Genomic DNA, 21,919 nt, shown 5'->3' on the forward strand with positions numbered 1-21,919 from the left:
TGGAGGTCCCATGGGTGTCTGTCACTACTGAATATTTTCATTAGCGACTTGGATAATGGAGTGAAGAGTAGGTTTAAACTTTGGATGCCACTAAACTGGGAGAGGTTGCAAGCTCTTTGGAGGACAGGATTAGAATTCAAAACAACCTTGACAAGTTAGTGAATTGGTCTGAAGTCAACAAGAGGAAATTCAATAGACAAGTGTAAAGTAGTACATTTAGGAAAGAAAAAAAAATCAAATGCAGAACTACAAAATGGAGGCAGTACTGATGAAAAGGATCTAGGGATTACAGTGGATAACAAAATCTGAATCAATGTCATGTAGTTTAAAAAGGCTGATATATTCTGGGATGTAGTAATAGAAGTGCCATAGGTAAGACAAGAGAGATAACTGTCACATTTTACTTGGCGCTGGCGAGCCCTCAGCTGGAATACAGTGTCCAGGTCTGGGTGCCAACCTTTAAAAAAAAAGATGTTGACAAATAGGGTAGAGCTCAGAGGAGAGCACAAAAGTGATAAAATATTTAGAAAACCTGACCTATGAAAAAAGATTAAATGCGTACCCAGTTTATCATCTTAAGAAAAAAGACTGGCGGGAAGGGACCTCTTAAGTCTTCAAATGTCTTAAGGGCAGTTACAAAGAGGACAGTGATCAACTGTTTTCCATGTCTACTGAAGGTAGGACATATGATGGGCTTAATCTGCAGCAAACTTTCTTTCTGAGATTCCCCCCAACATGCTATAAAAACCTCCATAGCCCAGCTGTACCGTGACAATTGTTTTTCTGTATACAAGAACCAGGGCAATTCCTTGGGGCGCCACAACAAAGATGGCATCACAAAGCTAAATTGCTTAGGTTTACTTGGTCTTGTTTCAATGTAGGGGGCTGAACTTGAACTCTCAATACCCTTTTCAGCTCCAGTATTTCACAGAAATGTACAACATATTCAGGGGGTAAATGAGGAAGCTATTACACCAACAAGGATTAGTGTTAGGTTCGAATGAAATTAAATCTGCTAGTTTTGTCACCATTTAGAAACAACAATGGTAACACTTACAATGCTTCCTGGTTATATTTGGTCAGATTGTGGCCATCCATCCATCCATCCATCAACACAACACACATCACTACAAGATTTATGATTTATTTATGATTATGAGGCAGGAAAACATTACTCCTATTTCAGAGGGAATAGAAGCACACTGACAAAGTCTGGAAAAGAACCCAAATCTAAGGGCTGGCTAGTGCCCTACCCACAATGCTATCCTTTCATCCTTGTAGCAGTATGTTCCTGCTAAGGATTCAGCAATTAATTTTCTATTTGTGAAGGTACCGATACAGATCAAGTCATTACCACTTCAACTTAAGGTGAGAGAGTTGACACTTAATCTAACTCTTTCCATTTTAGCACCAGAACCAAACACATATATAATTAAGTTACACCTTTAGTCCCATATTTCTCCTTTCAGCAACCTGACTTCATCTACAATTCAGTGAATTATCTGGACAAGCTTGCACATATGGACATCATTGCAAGCAATCATTTCACTTTCTGTTGCCAATACACAACTATACAGAATATTTTAGTTTTCTTCCCATTGCGATGAGGTACAGAGACACATTTAGAGATCTTTTGATACCGAATCCCACTATTTAAACTGCAGCGTATCAAAGTGGATGTTAATTGGTTACCTGATTTTCTTTAGCAGAGGATTCCAAGAAAGCTGCATTCCAGGATTCTGCTAAAGCTTTCCCTTCTTCATAGCTAATCACCCTGACCAAATAGAAGACAATATAAATTATAACAGCAAAGAAAATGTTTGATGGCTTGTGGAGAAGTTAAAGCATTTGCTGCGCAACTGCAGTTACTTCCCTGCAGCACTTCTATGAAGTATTAAACTGCCTCACATGCAGTATAAACATCTCAAAGTAAAATTTGGGTCTTGCAATACTTACTTTCCATTTTTACTATATTTTATACTACCTCCATTTTATGTAGTGCTTTAAAGTTATTGTCACAACATTCCTATGAAGTAAACATGCAACTACTCCATTTTGTAGGTGAAAGAGAGGTTAAGTGACTTGCCCCAAAGTGAGAGTCAGGATTAGAATTCAGTAGTTCCTGGCTCTCAGTTCCATCCTCAAGTCCACAGTACCTTAGTTATGGTAACTTAGCATAAGCTAACCTAATTCTAAATTAAACTAACTTTTTAGCTACGGGAAATTATGTACCTATAATTTAGTTCCCAAGATGAAAATTTCATTGAAATTGTTACAAGTGATGTTGCAGCAGAGAACAGTTATAGTATCTTAAATTTTTCAGAAAAATATTGTATTTATAGTACATACCGTTCCATATGCAGGTCTTTTTTGTTTCCAACCAGCATAATGGGTATTCTGTGAAAAAAGTGAACCACTTTTAGAACAGCTGTTACAGTATATTGAACAAAGTACTAGTAATATACCTGCAATGAAATGAGATGAAAGTGTTACTACTTACTGGACTTTTCCCACCATATCCAATAACTTGCCATGGATAACTTTAATCACTTCAAAACTGCAAAATAAAGGGATGAAATCACACATGCACTCTGATGTTTAGCCTTAATACCCAATACACAAGCAATTAATTCCACCAGTAGACTGCTTGAGTTTAAGCTTTATTCTCACTTTAGATGTAAAACAACTGAGATGCTGTAAATGTGTTACTGATTCCTATACAAAAAAAGAGGCAAATTGGGCTAGAACTCCATAGAACACTATACCATCTAACAATATTCTTACATAGACCAAGATAATCCTGCTTAATATACTTGGTTTCCCTTTTGATAAAGGGCACTGCTAGTGTATGAATCAAGACGGGGAAAGTCATGCTTTAAGCATTATTTGGATGTCTGATGCATCTGCTTGGGCTGTAGGTACACTTTAGGCAGAATGTGTAATAAGATTTAGCTGCACAAATGTAGGAAGTCTGGGTAAGAAGGTAAAGTTAAAAGCACAGCTTCAAAAAACAAACAAGCACTAAGACAGAAGGTGCAACAGAATTACTAAAGATTTATTGCTTTGCTGAAATTCATAGCACTTTCCATTTTAAATTGGGACAATATTCAATTTCAAAATTAAAGTAGAATCAGAATTTATGCACTTAAAAATGAAGAAAAAGCCTAAACTGTGACTTTCCAAGTCAAGAGAAGCACAAACTGAGCTGTCAGGTGGTATGAGAAACATTGCTTGTTCAGATACTACAATTATGGGTGCTAATACAAAGTCTGTACATGAAGACTTGAGTGACTAAGGCCAGAAGCAACACTGTGAGGTGCCAGGAAGCCTCAAACCCAGCTACCTTAATGGGTATTGGATATTTAGTACATGCAGAATAAGCAAGTTGTAAACAAATGAAGCCAGTGATGTGCAATGGCAACCATTTTATTACATTTGGAGTAACTGAGCTATTAGAGAGTTTGACAGACAACTTTGATTTTAACAGCGATACCATGTATCAACCTGGACTGGACACAAATATTGCAATTAAAAATTTGTAGGGTAGATAAGGTAGGTTCTGATTTTCAAAACTTTATTGCCATAAGTAGTGTGCTCATTTACATGGCATTTTAATCAGAGCTCGAATTCCAAGGGCCTGATTCTTCAAGCACAGATTTACACTGAATACGGGCCACAAAGGGAGATGCCTTGAATGCCTCCCTATACAAGATTGGTCTAATCTGCACGAGGAAACCAGCTAGGTATCAAACTAGTCACAAATCAGGATCCACAAAAGTAGCCTAAAGCCATCTTTGCCTCTTTTGTCCAACAGCTGACCACAGGCATATTATAGGTCAGCCTGACTGTAGAATCTGGCCCACAGTTAGGTATGCACCCTCCTGCCTAAACCAGTAAGGACTAAAGCCAGACTGTGGACACTTGGGAAGGAGATTGTAAGAGCCAATGAAAATACAAACATAGAAATACCCAGAGACAGTGAATTCTAATGATTGTTATAATGGACCAAACAATTGCCAATAAACCCAAAACAGAACTGGGGACAGAGGGGCAGGGGGAGGATGGAGGAGTGTCAATGGACAAGGTAGCCTTTGTTTCATATCACTTCACCTTTACTACCTTATGAATGGATTTCTTACATTAGCAAGTTTTAATTTAAAAAGACAAGGTAACTGTAGGGCCACAGTTCATTCTCTGCAGGCTAACAGAGATTGAGGATTCATTAAGGAGGTATAAACTGGTTTATAATGCATGTTATTGCTCACTGGAAGAAAGACAATCCATGGAAGCAGGGACCACCAGCAAAAGATGACTGACACATGATACAAAGTAACGGAACCTACTTTGTGATACAAATTAGGAATTTAAGTAAATCAGAATGAGAAACCTTCAATAACCTTGTGAGCAAATTTAAGACTAGGTTAGAGAAGTAGGGCGTTGTTTGCTTCTTCAGGAGCGTTTTTATGAATTTCCATTTGACAAACACTGCACTCGAGTTACTCAATATAGAAGAGAAATTTTTTTTTTTTTTTTAAGAATGGATTTTCCAAAAGGATCTACAACAAAAGCCTGGAAAGAAACAAGTACCCTACCATATCAGTACTCAAACGTTCAGTTCCTATGTCAATATATAGCCAGTGACCTAGCTATATGAAACAAGAGCAACACTGGCAAACATGTGTCAGACTGGAGTAGCAGCCAACAAGCAAGCAGAAGACAAATCAAAGCCTCTTTGGCTTTCCAGAGTACTGAGGCAATCAGGGTGCGGTGTTACATGATATGTTCTGTCCTGCATCCAAAGTCTAAGCAGAAGAACAGGATATGACACCTTATACTTCAAGTAGATTTCTACCTGAAGAGCCAAGCAGTAAATAAAAAGCCATTAAAAAAAAAAACTAGAAAAGAACTTGCAGGTATAGACCCAGGGCAGTCTGAATACATTTTGCAGTTCTTTGCTAAGCTTACACTAGAATTTGACTCCTCCATAGTGGCATCCCAACAGTTGTCAGGCAGGACAAACTTCTATTTTTCACCTGACTGCTTGACTTGGCAACACTATATAGAGAACTGGAGCCAGAGTTAAAAAGAATTAAATCCTCTAGTTATTACTGATCAGGTATAGGACAATCAGTGGAAGTTTCCAGGTCATCAACGTGCCTCAACTCTGGTTGAAAAGTAGTAACTCTAGCAGCAAAGATTCAGCATCTGTTGCTAATCTATCCATGTCTCTGGATGAAACTACAAATAAGGGAACTTTAGATCTTCAGTACACTGCTGCAGATGCAGGCAATTGTCGCTTTGAAGTGGACGGAGATTGAGACCACCAACTCATTTTACTTAGGACCACGCTACTAGCTAAGCCCAGATCTGAACTAGTGACCAAGAAGATGGGAGACTCCATGTCCCATAAATCCCAAGGTTTTCAAGTACTGTCTTGAAATTAAGCCACAATGCCTCCCCCTAGAAGGAGAGAATGCTATCACCAAGTTTGTGTTGTTACAGAATCTGTACATGGGGGTGATTTATAATTATTTCACACTGTCTTAAGACTCAATTCTTACCTTCATCACCTGTTACTGTGAAAGATCCTGTAAATAGGGACAGATGCAGCTGTCTAAAAAACTTATGCTTCCTTTAACATTATTCCTCAATATTACAGAATGTTAATTTGTTTCATTAGGTAGATCTGACGAAGCTACTCTGAGTATACTTTACGTATTAACATAATGAGCAACCATAAGAGCAATTGAGCAGCCCAAAAGTGTTCAGATTAGGACAAACGTACTAGACACTGCAGAACCTGTCAAGAATGAAAGAAAACAGTTGCTTGCAAAGTGTCCCTATGTGCTGAAGAGGAAGAGAGGTAGCTCAGGACCTTCTGTTTAAAAAAAACAAAAAACAAAAAAACAAAAAAAAACCACTTGAAGGTTCTTAGATTTTACTTATTTAGTAGCTTACATAAGGAAGCTACTATTTTTACATTGCTAACTCTTCCTTTTCTACCGATATGCAGATGCTGTACAAAGTAACTTTAAAAAGAAATCCTGCTGCTAAAACCCACCAAATTTACAGAAATAAAAACGTAGGGGTCCAAAAAAGGAAGGGGATTAATAGAATATGGTGCCAATAACTGTACAAAAACCTAAGAGGTTAATGTGCTTCTTACCAGTAAAGAGATTACCTAGAAGAAAGCTGGGCCCTCAAGCCAGAAAGGATCTTAATTCAAACTCTGAAATCTGAATAGCTATTCAGAGAAACTATTTTACAGTAAGACATGTCCTTCAATACTGCAAATAAAAAAGCAGCCAACAAGACAAATTCATATACACTGTCTATTGCCTGGAAGCTCATAGCAACAAACAGGCAATTTCTACCAGTCAACTGGACAGGTGGGCAAGGCAGAAAAAACCCACAAAGAAGAATCAGCTCTATTTGAGTGCAAGGCTACAGCTACCCTACAGAGCTTACAGCAGCGCAGATATACCAATGCAGCTGCATCACTGTGGCACTGCTAATGCAGACACTTTAAGCAGACAGGACAGCACTCTCCCATCAGCTTACTTACTCCAGCCCCTGCAAGCGGCAGTAACTATGTCAGTAGGTGCAGCTCTCCCACTGATGTCGTGCTGTCAACTCTGGCATTTACGTTGGTGTAATTTACATTGATTGCAGAGTAGGGCGGGGAGATGGGAGATTTATTCACCCCAGTGAGTGACATAAGCTATGCCAAAATAAGCTTTAGTGTAGACACAGCCTAAGGTTATACGGCTAAGAGGAAAGAAAACCAACAATATGGTTCTTATGTTCACATGATTTCTGACCCAAGGAGAAAAAAGGCAGAAAACATGCAATGCCATTACTATTCTAGGTCCTGTTACAGTTTATTTATGCCTCTTTGTACTCACATACCACAATGAGGAGCACTAGGAATACTTAAGTTTGATCATCTTTACACTCAAAGTTCATAATCAATACACTTGAATATGGATTCTAGCTTTACTTGCCCCCAACCACTGTAGTTTGCAAGCTGCTTAGGTACAGTAAAGATCAAATGCTTTTGTGAGAACTGTTATTCCCATTTTTCTGATGGGAAATGGAGGCAGATATTAAAGAATTGTGAGGGCATAAAGGGAGTCTGTGGCAGAGCCAGGGATTGAAGCCACATGAATCTCAGATCAGTAGCTTACTCATAAGAATACATACACAGAAGAACTCTTACCTTTTTATTGATGTGACTGAATAAACGAGAATGTAGCCATTAATGTCTATGGAGTATGTCTGAGGAAATATGGAGTATTCATCCTGTGGAAGGAAAATGGTATTTTTAAAAATGGTTATTGCCACAAGAGAGTCAGAATCTTAGTGACAGCAGATTACCAGCAGTTTTATACACTGACTGTATTTATAAGACATGAATTGCAAGACCACCATTTGTAAAGATTTAAAACAATGCCAATACAAGTGAATTAGACTCCATAGCAGGCATGGTGGAGGCTGCCTGTTCCTTAAGGATTACATAGGATGCCCAGAAAAAGTCAAGCAAGCTAGGGGTAAGAAGCTGTAGATTCTCCCCCCACTCCTACCCACACACAATATATGCTAAACAAAAACAAAGAATTTCAAAAATTGTCCACAAAATGAAATCAAGAAGATTGTTTCAGGTCAAAATGTGTTTTGTTTCAATTTTGACATTTTCTTATACTGTAAAATAAAATTCAAGATAAATCATTAATATCAAAATTTTTTTTGTGAGTAATGTTGAGAATGGAATGCTGATATCAAAATGCTTACTTTCATGTATGTTCCCTACCCCTCCCGTAAATTCTATATAGATGTTGTTCTGATGCTAGATTTAAAAAGTTTAGTTTAAGACCACTTCATCTTGTCAGTCAATCCAATTGCTCAAACTGTTCACTTTCACATGTCACCAGCCTATATAACACAGGGGAACCTTCCCCCTTTCCTAATTAGCAAGTGGGAAAAGACCCTTATCAAGTCCTCCCCCACCTTCACAACTTTCTAGCAAGATGAAGTTAGACAGAACTTGTCTTTGCTTGTGCTTCATATTCAGCTCTAATGTGCGGCAAAGCCACCACTGCTCAGATATCAGATAAATGCGCAACTTGGTTACTGACTGTAAAGTAAATGACTTGGATCACTTTTATAGCATGTGCAAGAAACAGATGGTGGATGTGCAAACTAAGCATTAGACTGTACTTGACATTCCACAGGATTTCTATCAATTGGAATAGCTTTGTTAACAATTATCACCACCTGTCTCCAAACTCTAGTACAGGGGTAGGCAACCTATGGCAGACGTGCCGAAGGCGGCACACAAGCTGATTTTCAGTGGCACTCGCACTACCCAGGTCCTGTGCACTGGTCCGGGGGGAGGGGTAGGAGAAGAGGGCTCTGCATTTTAATTTAATTTTAAATGAAGCTTCTTAAACATTAAAAACCTTATTTGCTTGACATACAATAGTTTAGTTATATTACAGACTTATAGAAAGAGACCTTCTAAAAATGTTAAAATATATTACTGGCACGAGAAACCTTCAATTAGAGTGAATAAATGAAGACTTGGCACACCACTTCTGAAAGGTTGCCAACCCCTGCTCCAGTACCTCTTAACCAAGGCTCTTGTTTTCACAGTACTCCCATCAACCCATCACTTCACTCCTCTAGCTTTACAGGTTTCTGTATCAAATCCTGTGTTGTGCTGAGAGTTGTTATCTCAACCCTTTCTAATTCACACTTTCACAACTGTCTACTTGGCTGTTATTTGCTTGTTAGAGATGCTTTTTGGAATGTGAAGTCCATTAATGGCTATTAGCCAGGATGGGTAAGGAATGGTGTCCCTAGCCTCTGTTTGTCAGAGTGAAGATGGATGGCTGGAGAGAGATCACTTGACCATTACCTGTTAGGTTCACTCTCTCTGGGGCACCTGGCATTGGCCACTGTTGGGCAACAGGAAACTGGGCTGGATGGACCTTTGAGCTGACTTGGTATGGCCATTCTTATGTTGGAATTATACAGTTAACATTTAACGATGTTATGATGCCAACTAACAACATAATGTGGCCCAGTAATTACAGATTCACATAAATCACTTTACACCTAAAGTAGTTATTCCTATAATCTTTGCTACATCATATGTATCCATTTAAGCAGCCCCCCTGGTCCACTGGGCAAGTAAACAAAACTGAGCAAAGCTTGTCCTAATGCATTTACAGTGCTTTTCGACATCTACTCACAAGATCTCTCCCCTCTAATCCACTGAAGCCAACAAAGAAAATAAAGACAATCCATGGGAAAGAAAGATTTAAAAATAACCACTGATGAGACAGTGCTATTTTAGTTAAGAATTAGTTTCAGCTGTGTGATACTGAAATTGAACCTCAACGTTGAGAATGAACTCTGTTTAAGGTTGTGTTGGCTGGGGAATTGGTTGAGTTATGGTATTCTTTTTAGACTGAACTAATGTTCTTGAGAAAGCGGGTTCTGATTTCTGCAAACATTACAATTTGCAAGAGAAGGAAAGGTAGCTACCCAGCTCCTGACACAAATGACCAAAAATCATGTTTGGTCCACTAGCCTGCATTATACAGTTCAACACCACTCCAGAAGACAGCAAGGTGTGGGGAAGCACCATTTGGCCAGCATAGCATATAAGAAACTCAAAAATATTAGCACCAAAAGAAAGTTACTCACCCTGTGCAGTAACTGTGGTTCTTTGAGATGCGACTTCCTATGGGTGCTACACTCTAGGTGCACTAACGCTCCCAGCACCTTTGATTGGAGATTTCTCATAGAAGTCTCTGTTCAGCCCTCATTTGCGTGTTAGGCAGTCTCATGCCCTGAGCTGTTATGTAGTACTGTGCGGGAGATCTGCTCTCAGTTCCTTCTCTACCGCAAAGTCCCATGGCAGAGAACTCTGAAGCAGAGAGGAAGGACAGGTAGAGGAGCATTCACAGGGACATCTTAAGAACCACAGTTTCTGCATAGAGTGAGTAACTATTTCTTCTTCCAGTAGTGTCCCTTTTAGTGCTCCACTCAAGGTGACTACCAAGTACTGCCTCTAAGGTGGAGGGGGTTTCGGAGTCAAGTCCAGTAGAAAGGAAAGCATAGCTGATCCAAACAGTATCAGAGGCAGAGTCATGAGTTACTGCATAGCATTTGGCGAATGTATACATAGAATCATGAGTCATAAGGCTGGAATAGACCTTGAGAAGTCTTTTAGTCCAGTCCTTCCACTCAGCAGGACTAAGTATTATCTAGATCAGTGGTTCGTTATCTATTTACCATTGTGGGCCGCATATGCAGCTCTCCATGAGTTATGTGGGCTGCATCCACAGAATATACAAGCCTGTAAGGCCCCTAGGGTGTCACATGGGCTGCAGTTGTGAGATGATTGGGCCACAAGCAGCTCATGGGTTGAGAACCACTGATCTAGACCATTCTTGATATGTATTCATCACTGGAGATTTTTAAGAGCAGGACAGACAAATTCTACAACCTCCCTAGGCAATTTATTCTAGTGCTTAACTAGTCTGACAGTTAGGAAGTTTTTCCTAATGTTCAACCTAAACCTCCCTTGCTGCAATTTAAGCCCATTGCTTCTTACTCTATCCTCAGAAGTTAAGAACAAATTATTTTCCCTCCTCCTTGTAACAACCTTTTATGTACTTGAAAACTTATGTCCCCTCTCAGTCTTCCATTTTCTAGATGAAACAAACCCAATTTTTTCCAATCTTCCCTCATGTGTAATGTTTTCTAAACCTTTCATCATTTTTGTTGCTCTTTTCTGGACTTTCTCCAATTTGTCCACATCTTTCCCGAAATGTGTCACTCAGAACTGGACACAATACTCCAGTTGAGACCTAATCAGCACAGAATAGAGCGAAAGAATTACTTCTCATATCTGTCTTACAACTCCTGCTAATACATCCCAGAATGATGCTTGCTTTTTTTGCAACAGCATTACATTGTTGACTCATTTAGTTTCTGGTCCACTATGACCCCCAGATCCCTTTCCGCAGTACTCCTTCCTAGGCAGTCATTTCCCATTTTGTATGTGTGCAACTGATTGTTGCTTCCTACTTGGAGCACTTTGCATTTGTCCTTATTGATTTTCATCCTATTTACTTCAGACCATTTCTTCAGTTTGTCCAGATCATTTTTTATTTTAATCCTACCCTGCAGAGCACTTGCAAATACGCTCAGCTTGGTACTATCTGGAAATTCTGTAAGGGTACTCTTTGCCATTATCTAAATCACAGATAATATTGAACAGAACCAGACCCAGAACTGATCCCCGCAGGACCCCACTTGATATACTCTTTCAGTTGTACTATGAACCTGATAACTATTCTCTGGGAACAGTTTTCCCAACCAGTTATGCACCCAACTTTAGTAGCTCTATCTAGGTTGTATTTCCCTAGCTTGTTTATTAATACAGATGCCAAGTAGCAGCTTTACAGATTTCAATAATTGGCACATTTTTGAGGAAGGCCGTAGAAGTGGCAATAAACCCTTGTAGAATGGATGCTTATAACCAAAAGTGGTTGAATGTTGCGAGACCGGTAACAAGAGTTAATGCAGCCTGATAGCCACTTGGAAAATCTCTGGTGAGAGATTGCTGACCCTTTTGACCTATTTGCTAGTGAACAATTAACTTGTGAGTCTCTCTGATAGTCTTTGTTCTGTCTAGATAGAAGGCCAGAGCTCTCCTGACATTCGGGATGTGCAACAGTGCATCCTAGAGATGTAAATGCGCTTTGGAGTGGAAGCCAGGCATGTGAGTGATATGATTGAGATGCAACTCGAAAGAAACCTTAGGTGAGAATTTGGGGGGGGGGGGGGGGGGCGGGCGCACAGGACTTTATCCTTAAAACACACTGGGGGAATGCACATGACATCTGGGCCTCTATTTCTCAATGTGTCACGCTGATATAATGGCTATCAGGAACACTGTTTTCACTGACAAACGGAGCAGCGAACAGGTAGCCAAAGGTTCAAAGGGCAGTCCTGTGAGGCATTTGAGGACCAGATTAAAAGTCCCATATTGGAGTAGGATATTGGATTGGTGGTTTCCCAGTCCTCTAAGGAATCTCACTGTGGTCAGATAGGCAAAGTTGAAACAAACCTTTATTGGGAGTGGAAAGCCATGACGGTTGCCAGGTGGACCTGTATAGAGCTCAATCGATAGACTCAGGTTGTCAGAGTTAGGGCACATTCCAGTACATCTGGAAGTGACATGGTCATTGGTGGAATCTGTCTACAGTCATACCAGCTGACAAATTGTCCCCATTTTTTAAGACTACGGGTAATGAGTAGATTGTTTCTTGCTGTGTATTAGTACTCTTTACGTCTTTGAGCAGACTGTCTCTAATCCTGTGAGTCAACTATGCTCTAAATGTTTCATCCCAATCTCATGCTGCTTCATCTTCCTGCCCTCCTGGGGGAGATCAGGAGCAGCATGGAGAGTAATCTGATAGCAAAACAGCTGTATCAGGTAAGGAAACCACATTTCCCTGGGCCAGGTTGGAACAACTGGAATGACTATGGCTCTATCTTTATTTTGAGCATAGCTTTGGCTATCAAGGGAGTTGGTAGAAATGCATACAGTAGGGTTGATGACCACTGAAGGTGAAAAGCAATCCCTCAAGGAATGGTGACCCAGTCCACCCCATGAGCCAAGTGGGTGCATTTCTTGTTCGACTATGTGGCAAACAAGTCTGAGGGCTGCCCCATTGATGGAATATGTGGTGTAATATATTGGGGTCTATTTCCCACTCGTGGTCCTGGAAGAAGTGTCTGCTGAGTGCATCTGCAGTCACATTCTGAATCCCTGGGAAATAGGTCCCACTTTCATTTTGGTTATGCATAGCCTATGGCAGTTGGTTCTTGGAGTCTGCAATAATAGGTTCTATCAGATTAGCCCTTCTGTATTAAATGAACACAGACAAGAACGCCAATAGGCATTACTAGCACATTACATTAAAAGACACATTACATTTACCATGACTCAAATCGACATAACCTTACTTCTTGTATTTTGTTTGATGTAGCCAAATTCACTTTCCAAACACTAGTTTAAAAAAAAAACAAACAAAAAAAAACACAACAAGAAACAACCCACTCAGTACACATTGCTTTAGCAATGTTTAATAGCCCCTATTAACCCCAAACAATCTGAACACATTTCTACTAATTTTGGGGGACTAAACTATTTGACAGTATCATGTTGGAAGTTACATTCAATTACTGCTAAATTAGCAAATATTAGTTTAGTAAGTGAACTGTAAAGGTCTCCAGACCCCCTTTATTCAACGTTTTGCTCAACACAGGACAATACCAACTTAATCCCACAGGAGTAGCAGTAACAAATGTTGCCTTCACTTTGAAGGAATGGTTCAGACAACAAAGATCACTTACTTGGCCAGCTGTGTCTACAAGCTGAAGATGATATTCTTGCCCATTTACTGTGATCAATTTTGTAAAAGCTAGAGGAAACAAGAGAAATGCACTTCAGAATTAAAACTGAATAGCTTTATGCAGACCAGAAATTAGTGGCAAGAACTCTAGTGGAACAATCTGAAGTTTTTAAAGCAGGAATGAAAGACTAAATTGGGGTGCTCTGTATACAGTTAGTATATTGCATATACTGAACATTAATGTTAACTAGTAATTTAAAAACTTCTGAAAATTGAAATTGCACACATTGGATGCAGAATTTCTCTTAAGTGTTATTTCTTCACATTTAAAGCACTTTAAGACTGTAGACTTTTCAAATAGATAAAAGCTAGTGGTCAAGTTGTAGACCTAATTGGATTTTCACATTAAGAGTTACCTGAATGCAAGTCAACATCAAAGTTCATTAAGATTTAACATGGGGTCTTCAGTTTCAAAACCATTCTCTAAATCCAGGTTTCCTCATCTGAATACCCACGATGAAGCAAAACACCAAGAACTTTTTAGCACAATGGAATTAAAAATAGCGATTTATTGCGAACATACTGCACACAGGACCACTGAAATTCTGACTTGAGGCTGTCACACCACTAGTTTTAACTTGCTGCATTTATTGCAGCACATTCAGTTCTTAATCAGGAAGTACATTCAGTACTATTAGAGGAAAACAAAACACTATTTATCTTACTATATTTCAAGAAATGCCAATGCACATTATAAGCAGAGGATTATCTGGAAGCCACAACTCCATTTTTTTTTATTTTTTTTTGCTTTTTTGAGTGTATATTAGCATAGTAATGTTATATTAAGTGTAATATAAGCTAGTCGCCTCCAGTATTTTACTACCACATTCATGATGAGAACATAAGGAGCCAATTTCAAAGCTTTTTGTTTTGGCCCAGGTAGTTAGTCTTTGTACTTTTCAAAAGTACACCCTAGCTTTAAACACTCTTGATATGCCTCTAGGGTTACTAAAATGCTATGGACTGAAATTTTGACTTAGGTCCTCTAGTGTTTAAAGCAGCATAGATTTCCTGAAAGGATGAAAGTCACAAACAAACATCACCTTAACATTAAATATTTTAGTGCTGAATACTTTAGCAAGAACATTAAGCTAATGTGCTAATCATATTTTTCCTGACTTGCCTCCCAGTGGACAAATGTTTTGTCAGTCCAAAACTTCTAGCTTCCCCGTTGACAATATCCACAATGCAGTCTCTCCCTCTGCCAACATAAATTTTTGCAGTGCATTGAAGGTGATAACTTTCAGTATTAATGTTTGTGCTTTCCCTTAAACTAAACAATGAATACTGCAAAGACTATTATTCATTTTTGTGTTTTGTGAGACTTGGAGGTTTATCTATCCAAAGCCACTGCAGAATTGCCAATAAGGATACTGGACAGCTGAAGAATCTAAGCACCCTATTGAGGAATTTAGGTGAAGTAGTTAGTATAGACATAAAACCCTGCTCATACTAACTAATCCTACCAGGTAACCTCCAAATGCATAACATGTAGTATGAGTATTGTAGAGACTGGGGCTACCGGGGCAAAGCCTCAACTAGCTAAGAAATGATGAGTAGAAATGGCCTCTGATAAAAGGCACAAGTCTGCCTTTTGACATGTATAATTGGAGGTGTCTGTCTGGATAAGTTACTGGTGTGTGTTCTCAATAAGCTTATACCATGCCCCGTACTATTCTAGCTCTCTTTTGGAATGAAGAGCTCCAGGTTAAAAAATTACAGCAGTTATATTCTTGCTCTATATGAGAAAAGTATTAGGGGGCGTCGATGAAAACACACTATTACCTCAAAAAGCGTTAATGAGCAAAGTCACAATTTGCAAGGTTCTTGAGTCAAGTTAGTCAGATGGAAAAACAAACCCTTTAGACAAAAAGGCCACATTAACAGAAATATTTAAGAGGTCCAGAAACTGGACGGGGATAATACAGGGAAACCCTGCTATAAAGTGCTCCGCAATAACGCAAATTCGTATATAACACGATCATAACGTGGCTCCAGCTGCCCCAAGCAAAAAAAAAAAAAAAAAAAAGGAATGTGCCTTCCCCACTGGCTCTTCCTCCTAGCCCCGCTTCTTCTTTTGGCGAGAAGAGCCATTCTCCTCTCCAGCTGCCCCTTGCTCTTCCTCTGTCCCTTGTACGTCTCCCCTGCTCTCCCCAAGTGTTTCCCTCTCTCGCTGCATGGCTGAGAGCCCCCACTGCTGGAGCTGCCCCCTTTCAGTTACTGTTATGGGCAGTTCGCAAACGCAAGTCATTTTCTGCCCAAGAGAAATTGACCAGCTTGAAATGGTAAACCTCACTATACCGTGATCCCGTATTTATTGCGAATTTTTTGGACCCCAATCGTGTTATAGCAGGGTTTCACTGTACTACTAGCTACCATATCAAAGCTCTAACCAGTCAAATGACTCCAAATGTTAGAACTTCTCCATATGTGCTGTTACATAGTTCAAAAGGGTAGAAACTGATGGCATCTCTTTTGGGTGTGTTATAGAAACTCAACATGCATGCTGAATGAAGAAATGTTCATCACTACTAAAAGTCAATGGTAACAAGACTAAGAAGAGAAATGTGCAGTGGAGGAGTTACTAAGTATCAGGAGCAGCAGGCACCCAAATTATAATGCTACAAACTTCACTACTACTGATGGCAATCTGCTTCACCCTGACCGGCCATTATGCAGAGCCTTCGGATAAACAAACCTTCACAGGTCTAACAAAACATGAAAATGAATAATAGAGTCTTTGCAGTATTCATTGTTTAGTTTAAGGTAAAGCACAAAAATTAATATTCAAAGTTTATACTGGCAGAGGAAGAGACTGCATTGTGGAGGCTGTCAAGGGGGAAGCTAGAAGTTTTCACAGCTGGTAAGGGACTTCCAACACTTTTGGCCAGTGGGAGGCAGGTTAGGAACTATGATAAGCACATCAATTGGATTGCTAAAGCGTTCTGCACTGAAACAGCAAGTCCACAATGGATACTATTCCTTTGCTCACACACTTGTTCTTAATAGTACTTTAGGTTGCTCTTGTGATCAAGACTCTAAAACTGAAGATATTCAGACTTAATTGCATTAGATTATTTACAACAAAGCTTTCACTTTATATCTCCTCAATCCTTCAGGTTGGGAAGGAGGACAAAGGATTTTTGGGCATTTAGTCTTTTGGCTTCCAGACAAATTAACTTCCATCTCAACACAGGTGAGAGATGTGGCAGCAACATAAGCAAGAGAAGACTGGCAGGCAATAGAATTTATATGAGCTGCTGACTCAGTGCGCATTTGAGGGTGATCTTAGTCATGTTCCTACTGCTACTGTCTGTGCCACAAGAAGAGTGCCACTGAATGCATATATTCAAATGGGTTTATAGCTCAGCAGGATCATCCTTGAGGGGAGATATAAAAGACAATGGCAAACTTTTTAAGAATAACTAACAGCCTGGTACCAATAGAGAAGCTGCCTCTCAAAAGTTGAGCTATTACTTCAGCAGCTCTTCCTTGAATTTTATCTATTCTTCATTCATGCTCCCAAACCCTTTGTTTCTGCCTTTCTAGGCTTTAGCCAAGATATTTCCTACTACACTCTACACAAAGGCAGAACAGAGCTACCCTTAGACAGGGACCCTCAGAGACATTTGTTGCTGCTCTTTCAGATGGCTTGAGACAACCCTGGTGACCAACATGAACCACGTCTTCTCCCCACAGGCGCAGTGTGCTGTCTCCACATCATTCAGTCCAGTATGCATGGCAAGCAGAAAATGAATTTAGCTCTTAACTGAGGTGCTTTTGGTAAACCAAGTCAGTCTACTTGTGCTCTACTTACTCCTATTTTGGAAAGCCTCTGGTTCCTCTCCACCTTGTGACACCTTCACACAGAATTCTGGCCACTCTGCTCGCTCTGAACAAGCAATTTGCATGCAGTAGTCTCTACCTGTCTAAACAGTTGAAATCCTAGTCACTCCTTCTTCCTCAGGGTCCAGCAGAAGCAACACTAATCTAAAGCAACACCGCTGCTTGGGAGAAGAAAGGAAAAAGTAACATCTCACTTTATCCTCAAGCTCCGCTGCTCCAACATTAGTCTTAAGACACAGAAGGAGCCGAGAAATTTACCAGAACAACAAAGTTGCTCTTTGTTTTTTACCAATACAATCAGGCTCAGCCGCTTGGAGTTATAAGCAAAAAATTCAAGACACATTAATTGCATCACTGCACACCTCCCAAATCCATTTAAATTCTTACACTGAGAGGTACTTTACCACAGCAGTTACAGGCTGGAGGGAACCTCAACAGGTCATCAAGTTCAGCCACCTGTGCTGAGGCAGGACCAAGTAAACCTCCACTATTCCTCACAGGTGTTTATCCAATCTGTTTTTAAGAGCCCCCAAATGGTGGGAATTCCACAACCTCCTTTGGAAGACTACTCCAGAGTTTAGCTATCTTTACAGTTACAAAGTTTCTCTTAATATCTAATCTACATCTCCCATGCTGCAGATTAAGCCTTCTTGTCCTACCTTCAGTGGACATGGAGAACAATTAATCACTGTCCTCTTTATCACAGTCCCTAAAATATTTGAAGGCTCTATCAGGTCCCCTCTCAGCCTTATTTTCTGAGGACAAAACATGCCCAGTTTTATTTAACCTTTTTTCAAAGTCATTTTGTCTAAACCTTTTATTTTTTTGCTGATCTCCTCTGGACTCTCTCCAATTTATCTATATCCTTCTTAAAGTCTGGTGCCCAGAACTGGACAGTACTCCAGCTGAAACCTCAGTAGTGCCAAGTAAAACCAGACAAGTACCCCCCCACACACACCACCACCTAAATTTACAACATTCCTGTTAATACATCCCAGAATGATATCAGCCTTTCACACAACTGCATCACATTATTGACTCATTCAATTTGTGATCCACTTGTAACCTCCAGATCTTTTCCCACAGTACTATTTCTACCCAATAATTCCCCACATTTTGTAATTGTGCTTTTAATTTTTTCTTAATTGTAGTACTTGGCACTTGTCTTTACCAAATTTCATCTTGTTATTTCAGACCAATTCTTTAATTTGTCAAGGTCGTTTTGAATTCTCCTATCCTCCAAAGTACAATCACCCCCGTCTGGTGTCATCTGCAAAAATTTTATATGCATACTCACCACTCCATTATACAAGTCATTAACTGAAATACCAACTAGCACTTGTACCAGACCCAGGATTAGGTATATCCTCCTCTCGGACCATTGATAACTACTCTGGGTATGGTCTTTCAAACAATCAGTTATGCAACCATTTAAAAAGTAATTTCATTTAGACCACATTTTGTGATGAGAATGTCCTGTGGGATTGTCAAAAGCCTTACTAAAAATAAAGATATCACATCTACTGCTCTCCCTCCCGCCCACCATCCACTGGCTTATTAAACCTGTCAAAAAAGTTAAGCTGATTTGGCACAATTTCTTCTTGATACATCCATGCTGGCTATTTCTTATAACCCTGTCCTCGAGGTGCATACAAACTGACTGTCAAATAATTTGTTCCAGTAATTTTCCAGATATTGACATTAAGCTGACTGGCCCAGGTCCTCTTTGTTTCCCTTTTAAAGATAGGTGTTATGTTTGCCTGTCTCCAGTCTTATGGAGGATAGGTAAGGTCCCAAGAGTTCTAAAAGATAATTACTAAAGGTTCCACAATTGCTTCAGCTAGCTTCTTAAGTACCTGAGGATGAATTTCCTCAAGCCCTGCTAACCTGAATACATCTAACGCATCATATTTTCTTTAACTTGTTCTCTCTATTTCAGGCTTGAGTTCCTTCCCTCATGTTGTTAATATTAAATGCATTGGGTATCTGGTTACCATTAATCCTTTTAGTGAAGATTGAAGCAAAATAAGCATTAACATCTCCGCCTTCTTGATGTCATCAGTTATTAGCTCTCCTTCCCCACTATATAGACCTACACATAGGGGAACTACACTTTCCTTCATCTTTCTATTGCTCCTAGTGTATTTAAAGAATCTCTTATTGCCTTTTTGTCTCTCTTGCTAGGTGTAACTCATTTCATGTTTTAGCCTCTGATCTTGTCCCTACCTGCTTGTCAATAAAAAGAGAAGAAGAATTAAAGATCTATGCTTACCAAGTCAATGTGAGCTAACTGATAAAATTTCCTCGTTTTCCTGCATCACAGATTTCACGCCCACTTCTAGAAACAAAACTGAGTTCCACAGTTTAAAAAGGCAAACTGATGGGATGAATTGTGTCTTGTGCCCTAAAAGCAGCCTGACTTTATAGTTTGTTATGCAGCTTTATTAAGAGCTTTCATTAATGGTTATGTGCATTTTCAAAACTAAACTACAGCTCTGTGCCTAAGTAATTCAGCATTTGAATTAAAAACAAAATTTGGGAGAAATTTTAAAGACTAGACCCATGAGAGCACTAAATTTGAAGTAGTGTAAAAAAAGCCTCAGAAGTTGAACTGTTTTGTATATGGCATTTGGCAAGAGTGAATCATTCAGAAGTCCTTATACAAGAATGTGTAGTACAAAGAATACCTTAAGTTGTTAAATGTAAAGAAACTGATAACAAGGTAAGAAGTTACTGCAAAGATATCTAGACGGCAGTAAAAGCTATATTGTTTTTTTAGCTTACATTTCATTTACTTCTAAGACATTATAGCAGAGATTCTGGCACTAGATTCAGGTCAAAGGTTTATAATTTGGTACTAAATATTCTGGAGACATGCGAACCTTCCCCCAGGCACAGCATTTGAATTCCCCCACCACTTTAGCCACTATTATTCACTTCAGACCTGAGACTACACAGATTCTGAAGAAACAGAAAACAGAATTGCTTTTATGTTTCCCACTGTCTTGTGCTTCTCACTTAAACAGAAGCATGCAATGAGAGATCTTCAAAATAAGATTTAGTGATCAGAAATGCATATTCAATAATTTCCATTTTCAAAACAGTTTGGATAGTAATGCAAATACACTGCCTTATAAGAAGTTTTATCAGTAACTGACAAGACAACAGGACAGATTTGAGACACCAGTCTGGTCACAAAAATATTGTTTTTAGATTTGTCAGGCTTTTTACTAGATCACTAATAAAAGGAAAAATATCTTAACTGACGCTTTTCTAAGACACCCAATCTACAGCCTTAGCTCCAGAGGACAAGACAAAAAAAACGGTTACCTACCTTTTTGAAGAACTGTTGTTCTTCGAGATATGTTGTTCACGTCCATTCCACATTAGGTGCGCGCGCGCGCTGCATGCACAAGCATCGGAACTTTTCCCTTAGCAGTACCCGTCGGGCCAGTGGGGCCCCTGCCTGAGCGGTGCCACTGCACCATGCATATATAACCCCACTGGCCCAACCCCCTCCAGTTCCTTCTTGCCAGCGACTTCGACAGAGTGGTAGGACGACAGGTGGTGGAATGGATGTGAACACCACATCTCGAAGAACAGCAGTTACAAAGAGATAAGTAACCGTTGTTTCTTCTTCGAGTGCTTGTTCATGTCCATTCCACGTTAGGCGAATCACAAGCTTACCTTCTGAGGAGGGTAGGAATCACGGAGCAATTGATTGGAGGACAGCCACGCCAACCACCGTGTCCTCTCGGGCCTGCTGGTTGACTGCGTAGTGTGCAGATCTCCTGGACCAGGACCTGTGCCAGGAAAGCTGCTGAAGCTGCTTGCGCCCTGGTCGAGTGGGCCATGACTGCCAGGGTCGAAACACCTGAGAGGCCATAACACGACCAAATGCAGTCTACAATCCAGGAGGCGATACGCTGCGCCGACACCGGGAGGTCTCTCATCCTTTCCACCACGGCCACAAACAGCTGTGTGGATTTACAAAAGGGCTTGACGCACTCAAAGTAGAACGTCAAAGCTCGGTGGACATCCAGGGAGTGCATACTGCGGTGACTCGTGTCTGCATGGGGTTTGGGAAAAAACAACGGCAGACAAAGATCCTGGCCTAGATGGAATTATGAGACCACCTTTGGGAGGAACTTGGGGTCTGGGCGGAGCTGCACCTTGTCTTTATGAAATACTGTATATGGCAGCTCTGAGGTGAGTGCCCTCAGCTCAGATACCCTTCTGGCCGAGGTAATGGCCACCAGGAATTCCACCTTCCAGGAAATATGGAGAAGGGAGCAGATAGCGAGGGGCTCGAACGGGGCCCCCCCATGTGCTTAGAAAGGACTAAGTTGAGATTCCATGAGGGAACTAGGGGGTGTAAGGGAACACCCTCTCCAGTCCTTTAAGGAACCACCCCACCATTGGGTGGGAGAACATCAAGCCCCCTGAAAACCCCGGGTGGAAGGCAGAGATGGCCGCCAGATGCACCCTGATTGAGGACAGGGCCAGCCTCTGCTGCTTGAGGTGCAGTAGGTACTCTAGAATGGTGGGCACCGGAGCCTGGTGTGGCTGGACCTGTT

The 21,919-nt window shown here is 40.2% G+C and overlaps 1 protein-coding gene across 2 annotated transcripts in view; it reads right to left on the minus strand.

The window, feature by feature from the left end:
* RHEB (Ras homolog, mTORC1 binding) overlaps positions 1–21,919 on the minus strand; it is a 55,490-nt gene that overhangs the window by 11,719 nt on the left and 21,852 nt on the right. The window contains exons 3-7 of one of the 2 annotated variants that reach the window (XM_030550038.1): positions 13,438–13,505; positions 7,220–7,302; positions 2,501–2,557; positions 2,350–2,397; positions 1,693–1,774 (exon numbers count right to left, since the gene is read on the minus strand). In XM_030550038.1, coding sequence (XP_030405898.1) covers positions 1,693–1,774; positions 2,350–2,397; positions 2,501–2,557; positions 7,220–7,302; positions 13,438–13,505 — 338 coding nt within the window. The remainder of the gene's footprint in view (positions 1–1,692; positions 1,775–2,349; positions 2,398–2,500; positions 2,558–7,219; positions 7,303–13,437; positions 13,506–21,919) is intronic. The other variant, XM_030550039.1, reaches the window with a different exon arrangement.

Source organism: Gopherus evgoodei, chromosome 2, assembly GCF_007399415.2.
Source record: "Gopherus evgoodei ecotype Sinaloan lineage chromosome 2, rGopEvg1_v1.p, whole genome shotgun sequence".
NCBI classification, from domain to species: Eukaryota; Metazoa; Chordata; order Testudines; family Testudinidae; genus Gopherus; species Gopherus evgoodei.